Source organism: Phacochoerus africanus, chromosome 2, assembly GCF_016906955.1.
Source record: "Phacochoerus africanus isolate WHEZ1 chromosome 2, ROS_Pafr_v1, whole genome shotgun sequence".
In the NCBI taxonomy this organism is placed as follows: Eukaryota; Metazoa; Chordata; class Mammalia; order Artiodactyla; family Suidae; genus Phacochoerus; species Phacochoerus africanus.
Genome location: NC_062545.1, coordinates 240,667,093 through 240,687,616, shown reverse-complemented (window position 1 = coordinate 240,687,616; position 20,524 = coordinate 240,667,093). Strand labels below are relative to the sequence as shown.

At 53.6% G+C, this 20,524-nt stretch overlaps 1 protein-coding gene across 1 annotated transcript in view; it reads left to right on the top strand.

Moving 5' to 3' along the window:
• The window catches only part of SHB (SH2 domain containing adaptor protein B), a 147,599-nt gene that overhangs the window by 113,226 nt on the left and 13,849 nt on the right, over nucleotides 1-20,524 (top strand). Inside the window, exons 4-5 of the mRNA XM_047767972.1 lie at nucleotides 1,052-1,223; nucleotides 8,237-8,356. Of these exons, the coding sequence (XP_047623928.1) occupies nucleotides 1,052-1,223; nucleotides 8,237-8,356 (292 nt within the window). The remainder of the gene's footprint in view (nucleotides 1-1,051; nucleotides 1,224-8,236; nucleotides 8,357-20,524) is intronic.

Genomic DNA, 20,524 nt, shown 5'->3' with positions numbered 1-20,524 from the left:
CACAAGAGGTAGATTCGGTCATTATCTCAATTTTTCAGATGAGGAGACCGAGGCCCAGAGAGATAACTTGTAAGGTGGACTAGCTGGTCTCCGGGAATACTTCTGACAACTCCAATTTCAGCTCAGTGTTTTCTGCTCTTTCTGGGGTGTCTCCAGGGTCCTGCCCTCGAGAGGCGTCCTTCTCAGCCTGGGGTGTGAACGATACTCTGGCAGGTCCAGGGTGGGGAGGAAAGCACAAGGGAGAGCCCATCCCACTGTGCCGGGCACTGTTCCAGCCTCCCCCGGGTGCTGGGTCCAGGACAGGGCTAGCTGCATGGGGGGCCCAGCCAGGGCCGGGGGGCCGAGTAAAGAGGAGCAGATGTGTGTGATGCAACCCCACCCTCAATCAGAACTCTTCCAGGAGAAGGGGGGCAGATGTGGCCAGTGCAGCCCCCAGTGGGATGAGAAACTGGAAGAAGAGCCACTTGGTAGGTTTTAGTTCCCTGAGAACTGTCTAGGGGACTGAGCCCCCTCTGGGTGTGCTGTGTCTCCTTTGATAGAGGTTGCAGGAGGTTTCCTTTAGGGATAAGGCTGAGCTCAGTGGCCTCTGGAGAGCCAACCAGCGTGCCCCTTGAACGCACCACCTGGTTTTGATGGCACCTGTTTTTGTGTGTGTATGTGTGTGTCTCTTTTTGTCTTTTCTAGGGCTGCTCCTGCAGCATATGGAGGTTCCCAGGCTAAGGGTCTAATCGGAGCTGTAGCCACCGGCCTGCACCACAGCCACAGCAATGCCAGATCCTTAACCCACTGAGTAAGGCCAGGGATCAAACCCAAAACCTCATGGTTCCTGGTCGGATTCGTTAACCACTCAGCCACAGCAGGAACTCCCATGATGGCACCTGTTTTAAGAAGCTCCCATCTTTTGAGCCGTGTTTGTTCATTGCCTGGAACTCTTCTCTGTACAGATTATAAGGTCCCAATGAGAACCCAACTGTGACCCCACTGTGGTGCCACCCAGTCACTCCTTGGGTTGAACTCTGGGTAACCATGCTCTTTCTTCTCTCCCCCACAGCCCAGTTTAATGGCAACGAGAAACGGCAGTCATCCCCCTCACCTTCCCGGGACCGGCGGCGCCAGCTTCGAGCTCCTGGCGGGGGCTTCAAGCCCATCAAACATGGGAGCCCCGAGTTCTGTGGGATCCTGGGAGAGAGAGTGGATCCTTCTGTCCCCCTGGAGAAGCAAATGTAAGTTCTCAGGGAGCAAAGCCCAGTCTTAGCAACCGGTTCATGGAGTTACTGTCAAGGCTCATAGAAGGTCAAGGTCACCATCAAGTCTGGCTAATCAGGGTTCGAACTCCTGTCTCCTGATTCCTGGCCCCATGCCCTCTCTTTCCATACTATATCACCTGCCTTACTTTGGAGGACCAGCAGGAAGCATTGCAAAATCGTCCATATGGTTCACCCTTCATTTTTATATCCTTTTCTAATTTCATCTCACAGCAAGTGAGTTTTTGAAAATGCTGACTGTATACTAAATCCTGCCCTCCTCATTGTGTAATAGATTTCTTTTCTAGCCATGGTGATGCTTTTGCCCTGTATCTGCTTGGCATTGGTTGGGCAAGACCTTGACACTCTTGATTGGGGTGTTCCCTGGAGATTTCCCAGCTTTACTCAGTGGCCGTGTCCCATCCCTGCTGCTCCTCTTCTCCCCAACATGGGCAGTGCTGACTGCCCGTCTCCCTTGACCATGATCATGATCATCTCCCTTCTCTGCCAGGGTCTCAAGTCCCTGCTCTCCTTCGAAACCTTCCGTGGCTCCCCATCACCTCCAGGATCCAGTCCCATTTCCCCAAACCGCCACTCACTCCACAAATTGCCCCCAGGTTGCTTTTTGCCACCTACCTGCCCTCAAATGAGCTACACCAGGAGCTTGGTATAGCAGGCCCTAGGCTTGTGCTGGTACCATCAGGTGTATCATCTTCTTAACAAGCGAATGTGGGGAAGTGGGGTCAGCATCTCATTGCAAAGTGAGAGAATCGGGCTCCAAGAGGTGCAGATCCTTGGCTAGGATCTCATGGCTCCAAGTGCAGGGGTAGGATTCCAACTCCAGTCGTGACGCGGCCCCACATTCTCCCCTCACTTCCCTCTCCTGTATAGTTCTCCCCAACCCTTAGCACACAGCCGGCACAGAGTAGGCACTGAGTGAGGCCCGGAGATTAGCTGACACCAGGCCAGTTCTTGCGAGACTGTGCCGTATGCATCATGTACTATATTAGTCTCTGCCCTGGGATTCTGGTCTTGCCTGGCTGGCAGTGCATCCCTCACAGGAAATGCTTGCTCCATGAGCAGGATGCAGGGTTTTCCGAATGATGTCATGTGCTCCTGTGCCCCCTTTTAAGCATGTGCTGCAGCCTCCTTTGTGACGGCCCCACGCCTGCTGTACCGAGCACGTGGCGGGGAGCACTCCCAGCGGGTGTTGTGTTAATCACTTCTCACAGCCACGCAGATTGGGTGGCAGGTTTTGCTTATTTCTGATCAAACTGCACTTTTTCATCAACAAACAGAAAATGATCCAGCGATGCCTGGGAGCTCGGAGCTCTTCCTTGTGCATCCTGACTCAGGTCTGCGGGGGGTCAGCGGCCCAGCCAAGCCTCTTCCCATCCCTGGCCAGAACTTCATGGGCCCCTCGAGGGCAGTTCTGCCCTTCCTTTCCTGTCCCCACCCACCAAGGCCCTCAGCCAAGTCCAGAGTCATGACTGGCTTTTCCTCCCCCATCGTCTCATCTCCCCAGAATTAGTCTAGCCCTGATTCATTTGCAGCAGAGGGGTTCACCATGTCCCCCACCTGGGCTGCTACAGCTTCAGAGTTTAGGGGGCACCTCCACGTCCCACTTCGCTCCACCCTAGCACAGGGGAGGGGGAGGTGGGGACACTAAGAGGTTTGTCCCAGTCTCAGAGGGTTGTGGAGGATGGGCAGTTACACACCTGCCCAGGCACCCATACTACCTGCTTTCCCTTCTGGGACAGTAGAGAGGCTGCTTACGTGCTCAGGGGCGACTGCTTCCCCACCTCCCGGAGATAACCCACTGTCCCCTCCATCCCACATCCTTATCACCACCATCAGCATATAAACATGTTCTAGTCTTGAACTTCTTTTTTTTTTTTTTAGGGCCACACCCAAGGCATAGCAGTTCCCAGGCTAGGGGTTGAATTGGAGCTACAGCTGCCAGCCACAGCCACAGCCACAGCCACAGCAACAAGGGATCCAAGCCATGTCTACAGCCTACACCACAGCTCACAGCAACGCCAGATCCATAACCCACTGAGCGAGGCCAGGGATTAAACCCACGTCCTCATGGATACTAGTTTGGTTCATTAACCCCTGAGCCATGATGGGAATTCCATAGTCAGGAACTTCTTAAAGCAAATAAATAAATTAATCTTTTTTTTTTTTTTTTTTTTTTTACTTTTGCTTTTTAGGGCCGCACCCTCGGCATATGGAAGTTTCCTGGCTGGGGGTTGAATTGGAGCCACAGCAATGCCAAATCCGAGCTGCATCTGTGACCTACGCCACAGCTCACGGCAATGCCAGATCTTTAACCCACTGAGCCAGCCCAAGGATTGAACTGGAAACCTCGTGGTTGCTAGTCGGATTCCTTTCCACCTCCCCTCTAGCTACCAGCCCTTGTCCGGAACCTAAGATCCATGAGGTCAGGAACTTGTCTGGACCACCACTGTGTTCTCAGTGCCTAGAACAATGCCTCGCAGATAATAGGTGCTCAGTGAATAGCTAGCTGTCCACTCAATGGACAAAGTCCTTGAAGAGCTGTCAGCACTTTCTCTCTCTCACCCACCACAGTCTGTTTCTCTTTTCTGGCCCAGGTCACCAGGGGACCTTCTCTATCGTCCATAGCAGCCAGCCTAATAGACAGCTCCTTCATTCAGAAATACTCTCTGCTCCCGGTTTTTCTCCTGCTCCTTCCGTCTCCCACCACTGGCTCCTCACCTCACCTTGACCTGAAGGTTAGACTGCCCGGGGCTCCTTTCCAACTACATGCTCCCCCTGGGTAGTCTCTTCAGGATGCTGGTGGTGATTCACCAGGACACACCCCCAGCCCACACCTCTCCCAGAACTCCCAACTCCTACATCCAGCTGCCTTCTTGGCATCTCCACTTGGCTGACGAATGGGCATCTCATATTTAACATGTTCAAAACGGGACTCCTGATCTTCTCCTGGACACCCACTCCTCTCCACAGACAGCGTCACATCCACCTATGTGCTCAAGCCACAACCCTGGAGTCATTTTGATTCCTTTGTTTGCATTATACCAGCATCTAGTGCGTTACTAAATTTTGCCAGTTTTCCACCCAAAACACAGCTCGAGGCCAGTTCCTCTCATCTGAACTACTGCAGAAGCCTCCTCACCTGTCACCTACTTCGCTTCCCCTCTGGCCACTCTTTAAGGCAACCTTGCTAGTCTTCCGTAACATCGTCCAGAGCAAGTATCTATAAAGCATCTCTGTTTAAAACTCCTTGAGATCCCTGGCAGCTCAGCAGGTTAAGGAGCCACGTTGTCACTGCTGTGGCATGGGTTGCTGCTGTGTTGCAGGTTTGATCTCTGGCCCAGGAACTTCTTCTGCGTGCTAAAGGCATGGCCAAAGAAATGCAATGAAATAACTCTCATTGCCCTCCCTATGCTTAGAATGAAATCAGACTTCTGCTCTTGGCCCACAAGGCCTCAGGGAGCTGGACCTGCCTCGCACTCCATCCGCATCCTGTTTTACTCCCCACACTCCCAGTGCTAGACCGTTCTTGCTACCTTTCTGCTTCGCGAACACCCCAGGCTCACTCCTACTTCTGAACCTTTGCACTTGCTGGTTCCTCTGCAGAGAACAGGTTCTTTGGCTCTTGACATGATTGGCTCCTTCTCACAATGCATATTCCCAGGTCAGATGTCCTCTCTTCGGGGTCCTTCCCTGTCCATTCTGTATTAGGCCCCTCCCCCACCCCAGTCCCTGCCTTACCACAAACCCAGTGTTCCTACATACACTTGTCACTCTCTGAAATTGTCCCCTGAATCTTTCTGTTGACGCTCCATCTCCCTGTATCAGCTCTGTGAGATCGAGAATGTATGGAGTTCCCGTCGTGGTGCAGCGGAAACGAATCCGACTGGGAACCATGAGGTTGCGGGTTCGATCCCTGGCCTCGCTCAGTGGGTCAAGGACCCGGCGTTGCTGTGAGTTGTAGTATAGGTTGCAGATGTAGATCGGATCTTGCGTTGCTGTGGCAGCTGTAGCTCCAACTAGACCCCTAGCCTGGGAACCTCCACATGCTGTGGGTATGGCTCTAAAAAGCAAAAAACAAACCAAAAAAAAAAAAAAAACCAAAACAGAAAAAGAATATAGTAAATGGTGAGTAAATATTGGATGAGTGTATGGGTGTTGAATGGACTGGATGGTGATGGTTGAGTCTTCTTAATTCCCGTGGTTCTGGCCTCAGTGGCCGGCCCTGAAGACCAGCACATCCCTAGGCCTCCATCCATGGCCTCCTGCCTGGATTCTTTTTGCAATCCGGGCAACCCTCCTTGGGCCCAGGAGTTGGCCCCTAGCTTTGCCCTCCACCTCCAGGACCATCCAGGCCCTCCCATCCTTTCTCCTGATGGCTCTCCTCCTGCCGAGAATCTGGCCAGTGGCCGCCCCGCCCCCTTTGTTTGTGTCCTTTGCTCCTTCTCTCCAGACTCCTCCTAGTTCTCCTTTGATCCTCGACCCTGTCCCCTGCCTTTCTCTGTGTCAGAGTGGCTGGAGCAGCCGGGGACGGAACCACCATGCCTGTTTACCCCAGGGATTATCCTTAACGAGGATCCAGAGCCCCTGGAGGCCCATCTGCCACCGCCTCTCTTAGAGCCACTTGCTCCTGTCCTCAGGGAGGGCAGACGCAGGCAGCACTTCCCTGGAGACCATGTCTAGGCTTTTCTCTAGGGACAGCTCAGCTTCAAATAGCCGAAACTTTTTTTCCGAATAAAACAGCGTTTTTGTCCCTTCACTGGGGCTGTATTACACAGGTGAAATTTTCCAGAAAACAACCTTGGTGAAACCTGTTAACTCTTATTTCTAAAGTCAGCTCTGTCCCTGACTAACCATGTCTCCCAAACACAGTCACATATCCTTTCTTAAGCACCCCTTGAGCCTTTGCGTCCCTGGGAGTGTTTTAATTATGGCAGCCTATGCAACCTCAGCTTCACATCCTCTGAATTTCTAAGTGTAGACAGAAAGGCGGGTCTGCAGCCTGCACTGCCCCTGCCTTTTCCCTTGGAAAGTCTCCACTCCGAAGGTCCCACCACCCAGGCTGACCTGCTGTGAGTGGTCACCGCGTGGGCAGTCAGCGACTCAGGGACATGGTGATTGGACAAGGATACTCAGCAACTCTCACTCTTCAGTCTTTGCTTTCTTAGAGCTGATTGGGTTTTAGGTTATAATTATGTCACCCCACAGCTGCTAACTCTTCAGAGCACTGCCTTATAAATGGCCAAAAGTGGAGTTCCCGTCGCGGCTCAGTGGTTAACGAATCTGACTATGAGGTTGCAGGTTCGATCCCTGGCTTCGCTCAATGAGTTAAGGATCCGATGTGGCCGTGAGCTGTGGTGTAGGTCGCAGATGTGGCTCGGATCTGGCATTGCTGTGGCTCTGGCTGTAGCTCCGATTCGACCCCTAGCCTGGGAACCTCCATATGCTGCGGTGCGTCGCAAAAAAGCAAAATAAATAAATAAATAAATGGCCGAGAGTGCAGAGAAGGGAGTGCAACGCTCTTCTCCAGGCAGGTCTGTAACAGATCTCTCACAGGTACTGTTTGCAGGTGCTCCTGGGCCAGGACCAGGAGGCAGCATCCCCCACACCTGGGAGCTTACAGTGCTGTCTGCATGGCATGTAGCGGCCTGAAGCAGTGGTAGTTGGGGAAGTGACCCTTGGCCGTCTGCAAGTTCAGTCTCCTTCGGCTGATGCCCATGGCTGCCATTTGTTGAAACCCACCCCATCGCAGACTCTGCATCAGCCCTTTACTGCATCAGTCATCCTGTTCAAGCCTCACAACCCTAAAATGGGGTTGGAGTGGCCCTAACATGATAGTGAACCCCGAGGTGCACCAAGGCTTAGCCGCTTGTCCCAGACTGCCAGGCTGTCCAGGAGCAGAGTCATGTCTGGGCCTCAGTGGCCAAAGCATGATCCATCCTTGGCCATCTGGCACCTCTGATTCTCTTCCTGATCCCATCTCTGGCCACCTTCCCACTGACCTAGCCCCTCAGAGGCTGTTGTAAGCAGAGAGCCGTTCTGAGGATACCCACTGACCAGCATGTTAGGATCTTTATTCTTCTACTGAAATTTTACCTTCAATTTTTCCAATCTCGAAAATCAACATTCCCCTTTTGTCCTGCAGTCAGAGCCTTAGTCAGGCATCTGCCATCGCACCCCTCCCTTCGGATTCTGCCGCTCACCACGTGGTGTCCGGAAGCGGTGGCACTGGGATTCCCACATGCCCTGTCGATGCCAGATGCACTTGGCAGGAGCACTGGTGTGGCCATCCCACCCCAACTGCCTGCTTTCTGCAGATGTCACAGAGCCAGCACGTGTCCCTCCTGTCAGCGCCCTCTGATGGCTTCCGGAGTCCCTCTGTCGGAGAAAGCCAAGTCCTCCCATTGCCTGTGTGCAAGGCCCTGACCTGCACTCTTAGGCCTCACAGACCCCCCTGCCTCCCCGAAGTGCCTCACTCCAGCCATGCCGGCCCCTTGCTGTTTCCAAAAACACACCAGGTACCCCTGCCTTTGCTGCCCTTCTGCCAGACATGCTCTTTCCCAGCTGCTTCCTTCGTGGCTTCCTCCCTCACCTCCTTCCACTGAAATGTCACTTTCTAAAAGGCTTCCCTGGTCACTGCTTAAAATAGTCCCTCCTGCCAGCTCCAAGCCAGGCGACCCTGCTTGGTTTCCTCTGTAGCACCCACACTAGATCGCAGGCTTCATTGGGGTGGAGACCACATGGCCTGTTCACTGTTCTGTCTGCAGGACCTGCACGCAGTAGGCTCGGCTCACGTCTAGTGAATGACTGATGCACGAACACACATGCGCGCGCACACACACACACACTCACACACACAGCCTCGTGATGAGGCCTAGGACACTGACAGCTGCCTTCCAGGGGAGGAGCAGACTTCAGGGTGTCACTGTGGGGGTCCGTCCCTCCTAGGTTCTGACTACGTTTCTTCTCCACAGATGGTATCATGGAGCCATCAGCAGAGGAGACGCCGAGAACCTGCTGCGACTCTGCAAGGAGTGTAGCTACCTTGTCCGGAACAGCCAGACCAGCAGGCACGACTACTCCCTCTCCCTGAAGTGAGTATGCCCCGGCCACCCCTGGGGCCCTTTGCTGCCTCCAGCGATGCATGGCCAGACCCTTCTGTCTGTGGCAGAAAGACCCACCCGAGTTCCCCCCCCGGGAAACTTGCCAGCATGAGTTATTTCAAGCCTTGCTTTTCCAATTTGATCTTATTCTCCTGGGATACAGAGGAGTTTTTATGTTCTCTGTTTCCGCCTCCCCAGAAGAGGAGGGGCCTTTTCTGAGGATTTATATTAAATATCCAAGAATAGCTTTCACATCTGCAGTGATCCAGGGCCTGTGGAAGCTGTTAGCATGCCTCATCCTTCTCTCAGACCTCACAGCAGCCCTTTGATGAGAAACATCTTGTCCCCATTTTGCAGATGAGGAAACTGAGGCTCAGAGAGGGGCCCTGGCCGGCCCAAAAGGCAGGGCTAGGACTTAAGGCCTAGTGTTTGTCTCCCCACTGCTCCTGCTGCCGCCCTAAGAACCAGCCTTTTCCTTATGTTCTCGGTTGCTGTTTGGGAAAGTCTGACTTCTGTGTGTCACACAAAGGTTGTGAGGGACACTGTGAAGATCCAGGAAGGATCCTGCCGGCGTTATCACCTATAAGCCCTTTGGAAGCTGTCAGGTCTTTCTGATCCATGAGACATTGCTTTCAGGATAGATGGACTGGGAATAAGGAAAATGTCTAAAACCCATTTTACAGATAGGAAAACTGAGGCCTGGTGAGAAGAGGGTTTTAAAGAGTTCGTGACAGGATTGAAGGATGGACCCAGGCCCTTCAGCCAGCACAGACCACGAGGAACAGTGCAGCCCTCTGCCTGCTTCCTTTCTGCTCTACTTGCCTTTATGAGAAGCCATGTGATGAAGAGAGGGTCTGCCGGGATGTGAGTGTCAGGAGCCAGTGTACAGGCCAGGCTGTGTAGGCAGCAGGATCAGTGCATCCAAGGAGAGAGATTGTACTGCGCTCTCTGCTCAACTGACCCCACCTGAGAGGGACAGTGACAAACCACAGAGCAGAGCAGGGGCAGGAAGCAGAGGCACTGGAAGTCTGCCTGGAAAAGACAGGATGTGTGGAGACATGAGGAAACCACATCTTTCAAGGACATCAGGGCAAAAGGAGCAGCATTGGTGGTGAGGGGCCGGGGTAGGGAGGGGTGCGTGATGGTTACGGGTGGGCAGATTCCAGTTCAGTGTGAGGCAAAGTGTTCTAACAGTCGGGGCCGATCAGGAATTAGAGTGATCCAAAGCTGCCTCATGAGGTAGCTGCTCTCATCCCTGTGCAACCAGGAGCTAGACAACTGCTTTGCCAGGGAGGCTGTGGAGGGGTTGCCAACCAGCGGGGAGGGCATTCAGAACAAACAGCCCCTGCCTACTTCCTTGTCCACCATCAGGCCTGGCGGCTTAAAGAATCAGGCCAGTTATTGCAGCCGAGGCAAATTCAGTGCACTAAACCGCAGCTGGGGCTAAAGGCAGCCAAAGCCAGAGGGCTGTCACTGCATAAAGGAGAGAACAGTGGTGGGGGTGGGGACGGGTACAGGCCGCTGGCCATGCTACCAGGGGCAGGGGGTCTCAACTGCTCCACACAGCCCCCTCCCTTCCTCCCTCCCTGTTCAAGGTAACCTAGCAACCCGGGTGCCTGTGAATGATGCTTCCAGATCTTCATCTTCCCACCTCCAGGTGAATTGTGCCTTTCTGGGCTGCAAGAGGTAGAAGAAGCAGGTGACATCAGAGATGAGACTCCATGTTACCACCCTTTCCTGCTGACCCAGAAACCTGCCCACCCCCAGGGCTTCTTCACACCCATCACACTGGCAGTCTCTGTTCCTCAGTGGAGCACATTCTTCCTGGAATCCCGTTGTCTGGGGCCAGGCTGGGGGCGTTCTTCCGCAGAGGGCTGGTTGATTGCTCGGAGTGGGGGAGGCATGCCAGGCCCAGTCATTTGCCATGAGGGCCATGCCGCCCATCTGCTTAGTCACTGGGGACTTGTTGGGCCCCAGCAGTGGGCGGGCAGCTGGACACAGGGGCCCCTGGTGATCCCACTACAGTCCTGCGCACAAGGGAGCAACAGCTTCCTAAGTACCCCGGTTGTGTGGGCAGAGGCACCAGCCTGGGGGCACATGAGGAATCTCGAACCCTTGGCAGAAGTACTCATACCAGCAGTGCCTGCGTGGTCCCTTCCTCAGTGCCCTGTGCCTGTGTCCTCTGTTAATACCAGCAGACCCAAACACCAGCTCAGATGGGCCTTCAGAAGAGTGTTTCTGGAGTTCCCATCATGGTGCAGTGGTTAACAAATCCGATTAGGAACCATGAGGTTGTGGGTTTGATCCCTGGCCTTGCTCAGTGGGTTAAGGATCCGGCGTTACCATGATCTGTGGTGTAGGTCCCAGATGTGCTCGGGTCCCGCGTTGCTATGACTCTGGCGTAGGCCGGTGGCTACAGCTCCAATTCGACGCCTAGCCTGGGAACCTCCATATGCCGAGGGAACAGCTCTAGAAAAGGCAAAAAGACCAAAAAAAAAAAAAAAGAATAATGTTTCTGTCACAATCCATTTCCTCTCTAGCTTGTTCCCTTCTCTAGACAGTAGGACTGTTCTCGGGATGGACAGCACCTCGATTCTCTTCTGCTCTGTATCAGGCTTATCGTCCAGGAGCCAGGCCTCCCCACTCCTTGGCTCTGTGGCCTTGGCAGCCACGTCCCCTCTCCAAGTCTGAGAGTCCTCACCAGCACATGGGAGGTGACATTGCTCTCCTTACAGTCAGACAGAGATGCTGTTCAGTGTCTCTGGCTCTCTCGATTTCCCCAGTTCATAGGCTCAGCCACTCTTTGCCCTTGGGGTGCTCCGGCCTGATCCCTTTACCACCCAGGCAAGGGGAGGAAGCTGAGGGCACAGCCCAGGGGCCCATGCTTGGACCCCGGATCAGAGCTCTCTGCTGTCAGGCCCCAGTTTGTCTTCCTACACCCGCCCCCTCAGGGCGCATCATCAGGAAGCATGGTTTAGATGACCGGGCTTTGCCCACGGCTGCTGGAGCTGGAAGGTGTAGTTTTGCATGCTTGTCCAGAGTCATTAGCTCCCAAACGCCAGAGGGGCCATCTCACCTGGTCAGTGTTCCCTTGAAGGAAGCGAGAGTGGGGAGGAGGGCCAGGACATCATCCTCTGGCTGGCCAGGGCAGCCCGCTAAGGGGAGGTGGGCTTGTTTTCCAGAGCAGCCCCAGTCAGGCTGCCAGCCAGGCCATGACACCTGGCATTCCTCACCTCAACCACAAAGAGAACTGCCCTGCTATTGAATGTCTCAGCTGCTTGGGGCAAGTGTCAGTTTTGCCAGCCACCGCAGAGGTTCAGGCTCTCTTAGATCTTGAAGCCTGCCCGGCTGGGGCAGGCTGGAAGGTAACATTATCGGGAGCCCGGTGCACATTGACAGTGGAATTCCAGCTATGTTATCCTGTGAGCCCTGGGCCCTGCTGTGAGAGTATCCTAGGGTGGAGAGAGCGTTTGGGGGAGTCCAGCCTCAGAGGACCGGGCCCTCCACCCCTTGCATCCTTCCCTTGGCAGATATTTATCAGAGCTCTCAGTACCAGGCACCGGGCTGGGCAGCAGAGGGTGCAGAGCTGAGGACAGCCCCGCCCAGGCTGCAGAGCACCCAGTCTGGGCCTCATTGCTTGCAGGTCTGCACAGAGCTGAGCGCGCAGGGGTGAGAGGGTCTGGCAAAGCCGCGGGGCAGAGGTACGCTTGAGCCTTCCAGAGAGGGTAGGTGTTCCCCAGACAGGGACAGTCGGTGGGTATCTCAGGTGGAAGGGACAGGCCAGGCGAAGCCCTGGAAATGCGGAAAAGCCTGGGCAGGGCTCACGACCTGCAGAGGAGCTGAGACTTGGTTCTTAGTGACCAGGGCACTGAAATTCAAGGGCCACTCTTAAGCACGTGTCCGAGTGCTGGAATCCCAGTCTCACCTTGCATATCCACAGCACTTCATGACGTAGAAAACCTACACACTGGCCCCGGGACAGCCCCCTGGGGTGGCCAGGGCAGACATCACCACCCTCATCCTCACCTTCGGGTAGAGGAAGCTGACCGGCCAGCCAAGACTGGAGTGGAGGCAGCAGACTCCCAGCCTGGTGTCTCCCCAGCCTCTCCCAAGTCCTCCTTACACCAGTCAGAAGGTCATCAGTGTGGAACCTGCAATGACCTCAGAAGCTTGTCTGGTCCAGGCCCTTTGCCTCATGACTGGGGGACCGGGGCCCAGAAGGGATAAATGACTGACCACCTCTCCAGATGGCAGTGGACCACACTGACAATAGAGGTGGTGACTGCTCCCCACTGTGGGGACCAGACAGATCCCTGAACCAGCCCAAGCTGCCACCCAGCTGCCCCTTCACCAAAAAGCGCCTGCACAGAGGCACTCCAAGGTGGCACCTGCCTTCCTCGCCTCCGCACATCTGAGTGCCCTCCCTGTCACGTGCCCCCACCTGTGAAGCATCTTACACAAGTCGTGCCTCGTTGCTCTTGAGCTCTGCCTGCATTCCCTGCTCCTGCAGAACTTCCCCTCTCCCCATCACTAGCCTGACCTGACAGGGCAGCAGGCCCTGGTGCCCTCTTGGCTGCCAGCACACACGTTGGCCCCAGCACCTACCACCAACCCCTGGTTCACTCCCTCCAGCCTCAGGGAAGCAAAAGCTCAAGCTTTTAGAAATTGGCAAGAAAACACTACCCTCTAACACAGTTTCCTGTCTGGAAAGGCAAGCAGTGGGGGAAAGGGATGAAAAGTCTTGAAAAATCTCATTAACAGGGTTCCTTAGGCCCTTTGGACTATGAATGACTCTTTGCAAGTTCAAGTTTCATGAGTTTTTGCAAAGGAATCTGGACAAGATGAGGGAAACAGGACTTCAAAGACAGGAGGGTTTGCGGCTGGGGGCAGGGAGGCAGGGTTTGCTCCAGGGCCTCCTCTTATGCCGGGCAGGCTCTGCCGGCTCTAGGCCACTCCCTGGGAAGGGGGAGGCCAGAGTGGCCCTCCTGAGGCCACTGCAGGATGCCCCTTCTCCTTTGACAAGGGGCCCAGCCAGACTTTAAGCAACAATCCCAGGGATCCCTCACTAATGGGCCTTCAGTTTTCAAATCCCCAAAGGCAAGTTGCACTGCACCCTTGCAAATGTGGCCCAGAATCTGACCTCAGGAGACATTTCTGAGGTCTGACCTTTTCCAACGGGCTGCAACTCAGGCTTGGTCACTCAGGAGCCTTCCTCAGCCCATAAGCTCTGCCCCATCAGTGTCTTGTTATTTACCGGCCTGCGGTCTCCAGGAGTTCATAGCCCAAGCGAGGAAGAGGTAGTATTTATACCTGTAACTCAAATAACTCATAGAAGGCGTTTAGGGGTACCTAAGGCAGAAAGTGCCCAGGGCCATGAAAGCGGGAAGGAACCAAAAGAAAGGGGTGTTTGAAGACTGGGCAGGTCTTAGACCTTTGACTGGGCAGCCAGGCAGTGGGAATGGCCCCAAGGCAGGAAAATGCAAACCTTGAATAAGAACAACTAACATTAATGGGGGCCAAGGAGAGGAGCGGCCCTCATCGCCATGCTGAGGAATTAGGGTTCTAATCTGTAGGGCAGGGTTGCAGTAGGTTTTGAGCAGGGTCACTGTCATGCCTCCATAGCTGTGTTCTAGAGCCACTCATGAACCAGAGTGTCAGATGGAACACCACTTCTGCCTCCTTCTGCCCCAGTATATCCACAGACATGCCACCTGAGCTAGCACAGTCCCAGAGGCTGGGAGACAGTGGGCAGCACATGGGCAGGCCTCCCAGGGGAAGAGCCAGGGCAGCACTTTTAAAGATGTCGAGGGAAAAGCATGGGCTCTGCAGCCAAAGATACCTGGGTTCAAATCCTCGCTCCATCTCTTTCCTGCTGTGCAGTGGTAGGCAAGTGACTTCACATCTCTGATCATCCCCTGGAAAGCTCTGTAAGCCAGTCTTTTTGTTTTTGTTTTAAAAATTTTTTTATTATGGTTGATTTACAATGTTCTGTTAATTTCTGCTGTACAGCAATGTACGCAGTTATACATGTATATACATTCTTCTTTTTTCACATTATCCTCCATCAAGTTCCATCACAAGTGATTAGATATAGTTCCCTGTGCTACACAGCAGGATCTCATTGCTTATCCACTCCAACTGCTATAGTTTGTATCTACTAACCCCAAACTCCCAGTCCAACCCACTCCCCCACCCTCCACCTTGGCAACCATGAGTCTATTCTCCACATCTGAGAGTTTCTTGCTTTTCTGTAGATAGGTTCATTTGTGCCGTATATTAGATTCCAGCTATAAGTGAAATCATATGGTATTTGTCTTTTATTTTTTATTCATATTTTTTTCTCTTTTGTCTTTGAGGGCCGCACCCACAGCATATGGAGGTTCTCAGGCTAGGGGTCGAATTGGAGCTGCAGCCGCCAGCCTACACCACAGCCACAGCAACGCCAGATCCCAGCTGCCTCTGCGACCTATACCACATTTCACAGCAATGCCAGATCCTTAACCCACTGAGCAAAGCCAGGGATCGAACCCGCAGCCTCATGGTTCCTAGTCAGATTCATTTATGCTGCGCCACGATTGGGAACTCCTTTCTTTCTCTTTCTGACTTTCTTCACTTAGTATGAGAATCTCTAGTTCCTCCACGTTGCTGCACATGGCAGTCTTGTGAAGTTTTTGTAGTAATTAATGCAGCTCGGCAGGTACAGCCCATAGCAGGTGCTTGGTACATGCCTGTTTCTGCTCCTCCCAGCTTTCCCAGAGCCTTTGGAAGTTGCCATGGAGGCAGCAAGGTGGACAGGACTGCCCCAGGTCAAGAGCTCTAAGGGTGCATCCAGGCTATAGCCGCTTCTGAGTAACTTGGGCAAGTATCTTCCACAAAGATGATCTGGGGTTGATTGGCAAATTTCCTTCAAGGGTGAGGGCTCCATGCTTAGGACAAGCTGCCTTTCTGCTCAGTCCTAAGGATGGTGGGGAGGCTCCATCTTCTTCTCCAGGTGGGGAGGAGGGGGCAGGACAGTTTATCGAGAAAACACCTCCTGCTCTGATGGCTAAATGCCGCCCACCGGCAGGTTCCTGCTTGGAGCTGGGAGTTTGTGCTGACTGCTGGGCGGCCAGTCTTCAGCCAGCAGATCCTTCCTGGGAGGATGGTGGGTGTAGCGGGGCTGGAGGAGCTGATGGGCTGCATTCCAGGGGCTCTGGGGGCGCGTTTCTGTTAGAGTTGTTTTTCTTTCTTCTCCCCCCTCATTGATTTATATAGTAAAGGAGAGAGTTTTCAAACAGTAGGCATGTCTGGGTCTAGGCAGGCGGGCGAGTGATTAATCTTAGTTTGTTGCTGCTGACAGCCAGGAGCAAGAAATAATAAAGGTTTGCTGGCAGGGGCGGGGCGGGGGATGAAGAAAGGCTGCTCACCCTTCGTTCATCGGCAGGGAGCACGGACTTCACTTCCCCCTGCTGCCCGAGAACCCCTTGTCGGGTCCACACCTGAGGCTCCAAATCTCAGCTTCAGGGTGGCGGCCGCTCCCGTGGGCAAGCCATTAGGCTGGTCCCCCAGACCACGCGGAGCCTCCCCAGCAGTTGTTGGTTCCCTGCCCAGCAGGACCTCCAGCCCCAGAACGTGGGACTCCATCACCATTTGCCTCCTCCCCAGCCTGCCCCTGAAGACCAGGCTTCAAGAAAGGCAGGTGTGTGCCACCCAGGGCACTGCCTAGCTCTGCTGATCGGGGCCCTGGGTTCCTGACTGTGCGTCCCCATGACCCTCTGACTCTGCACTTCTCTGAGCCGAGAGGTGGGTGTGAGTAGTGGAGGAGCAGGGGGAGTGCAGGAGAAAGACGGGCATCAGTCAGACTGACACAGAGGTAGCTGACTAACTCCAGGCAGACGGGGGTGGCAGGAGGAGGATTGAGGCAGTTGGGGATGGGCAGGGTGAGGAGCTGCCCAGGCTGAGGAAACAGCAGCCCAGGAGGAGAGAAGCCGCCCACTTTCCAACCCACAGTCTTCAGTATATCCCATCACTGACATGCTCCCTCGTCTACCCAGGATGGAGGCACCATCGTGCAGCAGAAGGCAGAGGCTCAGGACCAGTCTGGCTTGGGCTTTTGAACCCCAGCTCTGCCACTTATTAGTACAGTGGTCTTGGACAAAGGAACGTAACATCTCTGAGCCTCAGTTTCCTCATCTCTAGAATGGGTTTTATTTATTTTTATTTATTTATTTTTTTGTCTTTTCTAGGGCCGCTTCTGTGGCATATGGAGGTTCCCAGGTTAGGGGGTCTAATCGGAGCTGTAGCCGCTGGCCTACGCCACAGCCACAGCAACGCAGGATCCAAGCCGCGTCTGCAACCTACACCACAGCTCACGGCAACGCTGGATCCTTAACCCACTGAGCAAGGCCAGGGATTGAACCTGCAACCTCATCATTCCTAGTCGGATTCATTAACCACTGAGCCACGACGGGAACTCCTAGAATGGGTTTTACAGATGTATTCATGAAGAGGTGATGTTTGTGAAGTGCTCAGCGTGTGCCTGGCAGGCAGTAAATGAGTGCTAGCTCACTGTCCTTGTTACAGACTTTGGAGAGCCAAGGGTTATTGAGGAAAGAGCTTGGTGTGGTCCAAAGCCTTGATAATTTTCTGCGTCTGTCCGTGCCCCATCCGTTCCCCTTTTGGGTAGTGGGTATTGAGAGTTTATGCAGGCTGCAACTTGGGAAAATCCTGCATTGCTATGACTGAGACACAAATCACAGAGCTAGAGTCAATCCAGGTTGCCTTCTTCCTGGCTGTGTGACCTTGGATACATCTCTTAACCTCTCTGATCTCCCAGTTGCACATCACCTGGCCCAGTGCCCTGCACAGGTGGAGAAACTGAGGCCCAGAGAGGGGAAGAAGCTTATCTGCCTCCTGGCTTCCCAGCCAACCCCTGTTTTCTGGCAGCATTTGTGCCAGCCTGAGACAAAGGGGTGTCTGTGTCTTTGCTGTCACTACATGGAGGACTTCACATTCTTGCAGGGCTGATGGAAAGAAAATGAACTTTCTGCTCAATTAGCACGTGGCGTGTTTTCTCCTTCTCAAAGGTTTAAAGGAAATGCTGCAATTAGGAGCTGCTGCTGTAGGCAAAACAGCCTTCTCAAACGCTCCTCAAACGTGCAGGAGACTAAATGAAAACAGAGGACTTTAGGGATAGAGGTTTTCAGAAGCCACATCTGACCATGGATGTCTGGAAGGCAGATCAGGGTGAAGGGCTGGCTGCTGAAGAGCCTGCAGCAGTTCAGCGAAGGCCTCAGGCAGGTGAATGGAACAGAGGATGGTGAGAAAGAGGGAGAAGTCAGGGCCTTGTCCAGATTTCAGAACGGCTTGCCAAGTGAGTGGTGGTGCAGCCAGCTGCGACATAAACCTGGAATCATCAGTTTTGAAAAACCCAGGAAACTCTACCTAACTCAGCTGCCCTCTTTCCATCACTGCCCAACATGCAGAGGCAAGAGGTGCCTGCACTTACACTGCCAACCCCATGGCCAGACCACCCGCTGGCTTGGCAGTGCCCAGCCTGCCTGCCGATGGCCTGGGGTTTCCCTCCCTGACCTGCCGCGTCCTCCCTCCTGGCCAGGCACACAGCATTCATTGCCCTTTGCTCCCCCGAGAGCTCCCTGGTCCCCTCTAGGATCTGAGCCACTGCGATTACATTTCCAGCTGGTTTCTAATTATCTCATATCACCCGCGTAAATCTGCCTGTGTGGCTCACTCGCTGGAGGTGGGGGGTGGGGGGGAGGCGTTCCAACTGCCCAGAAAGCCTCTCGTGCCCTGGGACAGATTCCCTTCTGAGTCACTGGGTGGTCTCTCCAAATGAGAAAAAACATTTCCTTTAAATCCCATTTCTAACATCTTGTTAATAGGACTTATTTAATAATATTTTTGCAAAAGCCATCTGGGAATGGCTTGATTGGGGACTTACAGGGGTGTATGGGGTGTTGCAGGGATAGGCCATGGTGACAGATACAGACCTTGGATCTGCCATCAGTGAAGGAACAGCAACATGGACAAGGATGCAGTCAGGGACCAGAGGACCCCGGCCCGAATCCCACTGCTTCCATCAGCCTACAGGGTCACCGAGGGAGTTACTTCATGTCCCTGAGCCTCAGACCGGACACAGCAGAAGGGAAAGCTCTTTGTAAACCCTGAGTAGCTGTGTGAATGCAGGTGGGGTCAGTCACAGAGCCTTTGTGCTTACCCCAGGGAGGTATTGGAGGTCCTGTTTTGCTGGTAGGTAAATAATGCAAAGGCTCCCAGAGGAAATATGATCAGCTCTCACCTAGAGGCCTTTGGTGACACTTGAAGCAACCAGTTTCATGCAGTAAAATCCCCAGGTTTCCTGTTCCCCAGACCTTCAGGCCCTTGAGACCAGAAGGGTCTCGAACCATCAGGTCAAGACCCTGGCTTTCGGATGAGAGAAACAGGCCCAGGAAGCGAAAAGCACCTTCCCAAGGTCCCGCAGGGAGTTGCTGGCGGAGCCCAGAGGTCTTGACCCCCATCCCAGGGTTATTACCTCTTCTGAACGTCTTAGCACTATGTTTTCTTCTCCCATTTTCTCCATAAACGTTCTTGGTATTTCAGGCGGATTTATAAAATCAGATGTCAGATTTTATAGCTCTCGTCTTTGCTCCCACTGTTCAAATGCTAAAGCTATAAAAATGATGTTCTGCTGTGTATGAGACTGTGCGTGTGTGTGTGTCACACTCGCACACACACACTCTTCCTCTTTGCGGGGGTGGAAGCCCCTCCACCCCTGGTTCCTGGGATGCCTCCAACCTGCCCTGTTTTGGGCAGCACCCCTGGTGAGCAGCCGCCATCCTCCTTCCAGCCATGGGTGCTTCCTGCCACTTTTAATGCCTTTTTTTTTTCTTTCTTTTTTTTAAAGATTGCTTCACTCAGGAGGAATATCAGAAACAATTGGTTTTGGCAAAGCTGGCTTACTAGATATGCTTTAATTAGAACTTTTTTTCCCTGCTGTTTTCCTTTTGAAAATCCATGCGCTGCTCACAGCCCCCGGGTGGCTTGGAGATCAGCCTGCCACATTCTCAGCACAGACTTTCAAGGCAGAGGCAACAGGTCAGCAGTGCAGGTGTCACTGCCGTGTTCCTACCGGGCACCAGGCCTTTGACTGGATAGGGAGACAAAGATACATCAGGCTCTGAGCTCATCGTCTGGGCAGGGGGACAAGCAATAGGTGAGTGCTGTGGTGGAGGGAGCTGTGACGGAGAATAAATGGAGGAAGAAGGGAGTTCCCGTTGTGGCGCAGTGGTTAACGAATCCGACTAGGAACCATGAGGTTGCGGGTTTGGTCCCTGCCCTTGCTCAGTGGGTTAACGATCCGGCGTTGCAGTGAGCTGTGGTGTAGGTTGCAGACGCGGCTCGGATCCCGCATTGCTGTGGCTCTGGCGTAGGCCGGTGGCTACAGCTCCGATTTGACCCCTAGCCTGGGAACCTCCATGTGCCGTGGGAGTGGCCCAAAGAAATAGCAAAAAGACAAAAAAAAAAATGGAGGAAGAAAGTGAGTCTGACTGGGGGCATCTTGGAAGGCTTTCTGGAGGAAGTGGCCTGTGAGCAGAATAATAACGTTTTTGGAAGTAACAGTGGAGGAGGAGGATTAGGACTGAGGTTAGAGGACAGGCCTCTGCAGTGTCCCTCTCCCTGTGCTGCCAGCTTGAGTTTTCAATTGTCCCTTCCACATAAGCCTCCGGCTCCAGGCGGCTAATAATATTGTGGACAGAGACATGCCTTGTCAACTCTGAAGTCCCCATCAGCTCTCTTTGTCTCCCCACAACGTCTGCATTTCCGGTCCATTATCTTTTCCACAGTTCCTCCCCAGCCCCCAGCTTGTCCAAGAGCAATCATGTGCCCATCACTTGAACCCAACACTAAAGGTTGATACCCCACCCGCGCGGAGCACAGCCTGCCGGGGGAAGACGCCTTTACACGGTGCCAGGTGGGCTCTTTGCAGTCCGAGGTACCTGGTGTTAGAAATTGATTTGAACAGACTTCTGTGGCGTATCCTTGGAGGCAGGTAGAATTGTGCCAATAACAATGATTAAAAACTTGGGGCAGTATATGAGTTCTGACACAAGTGGCGATGAAACCACTGAAGTGGCAAATGCACGAGATAGTGTGTTCTGG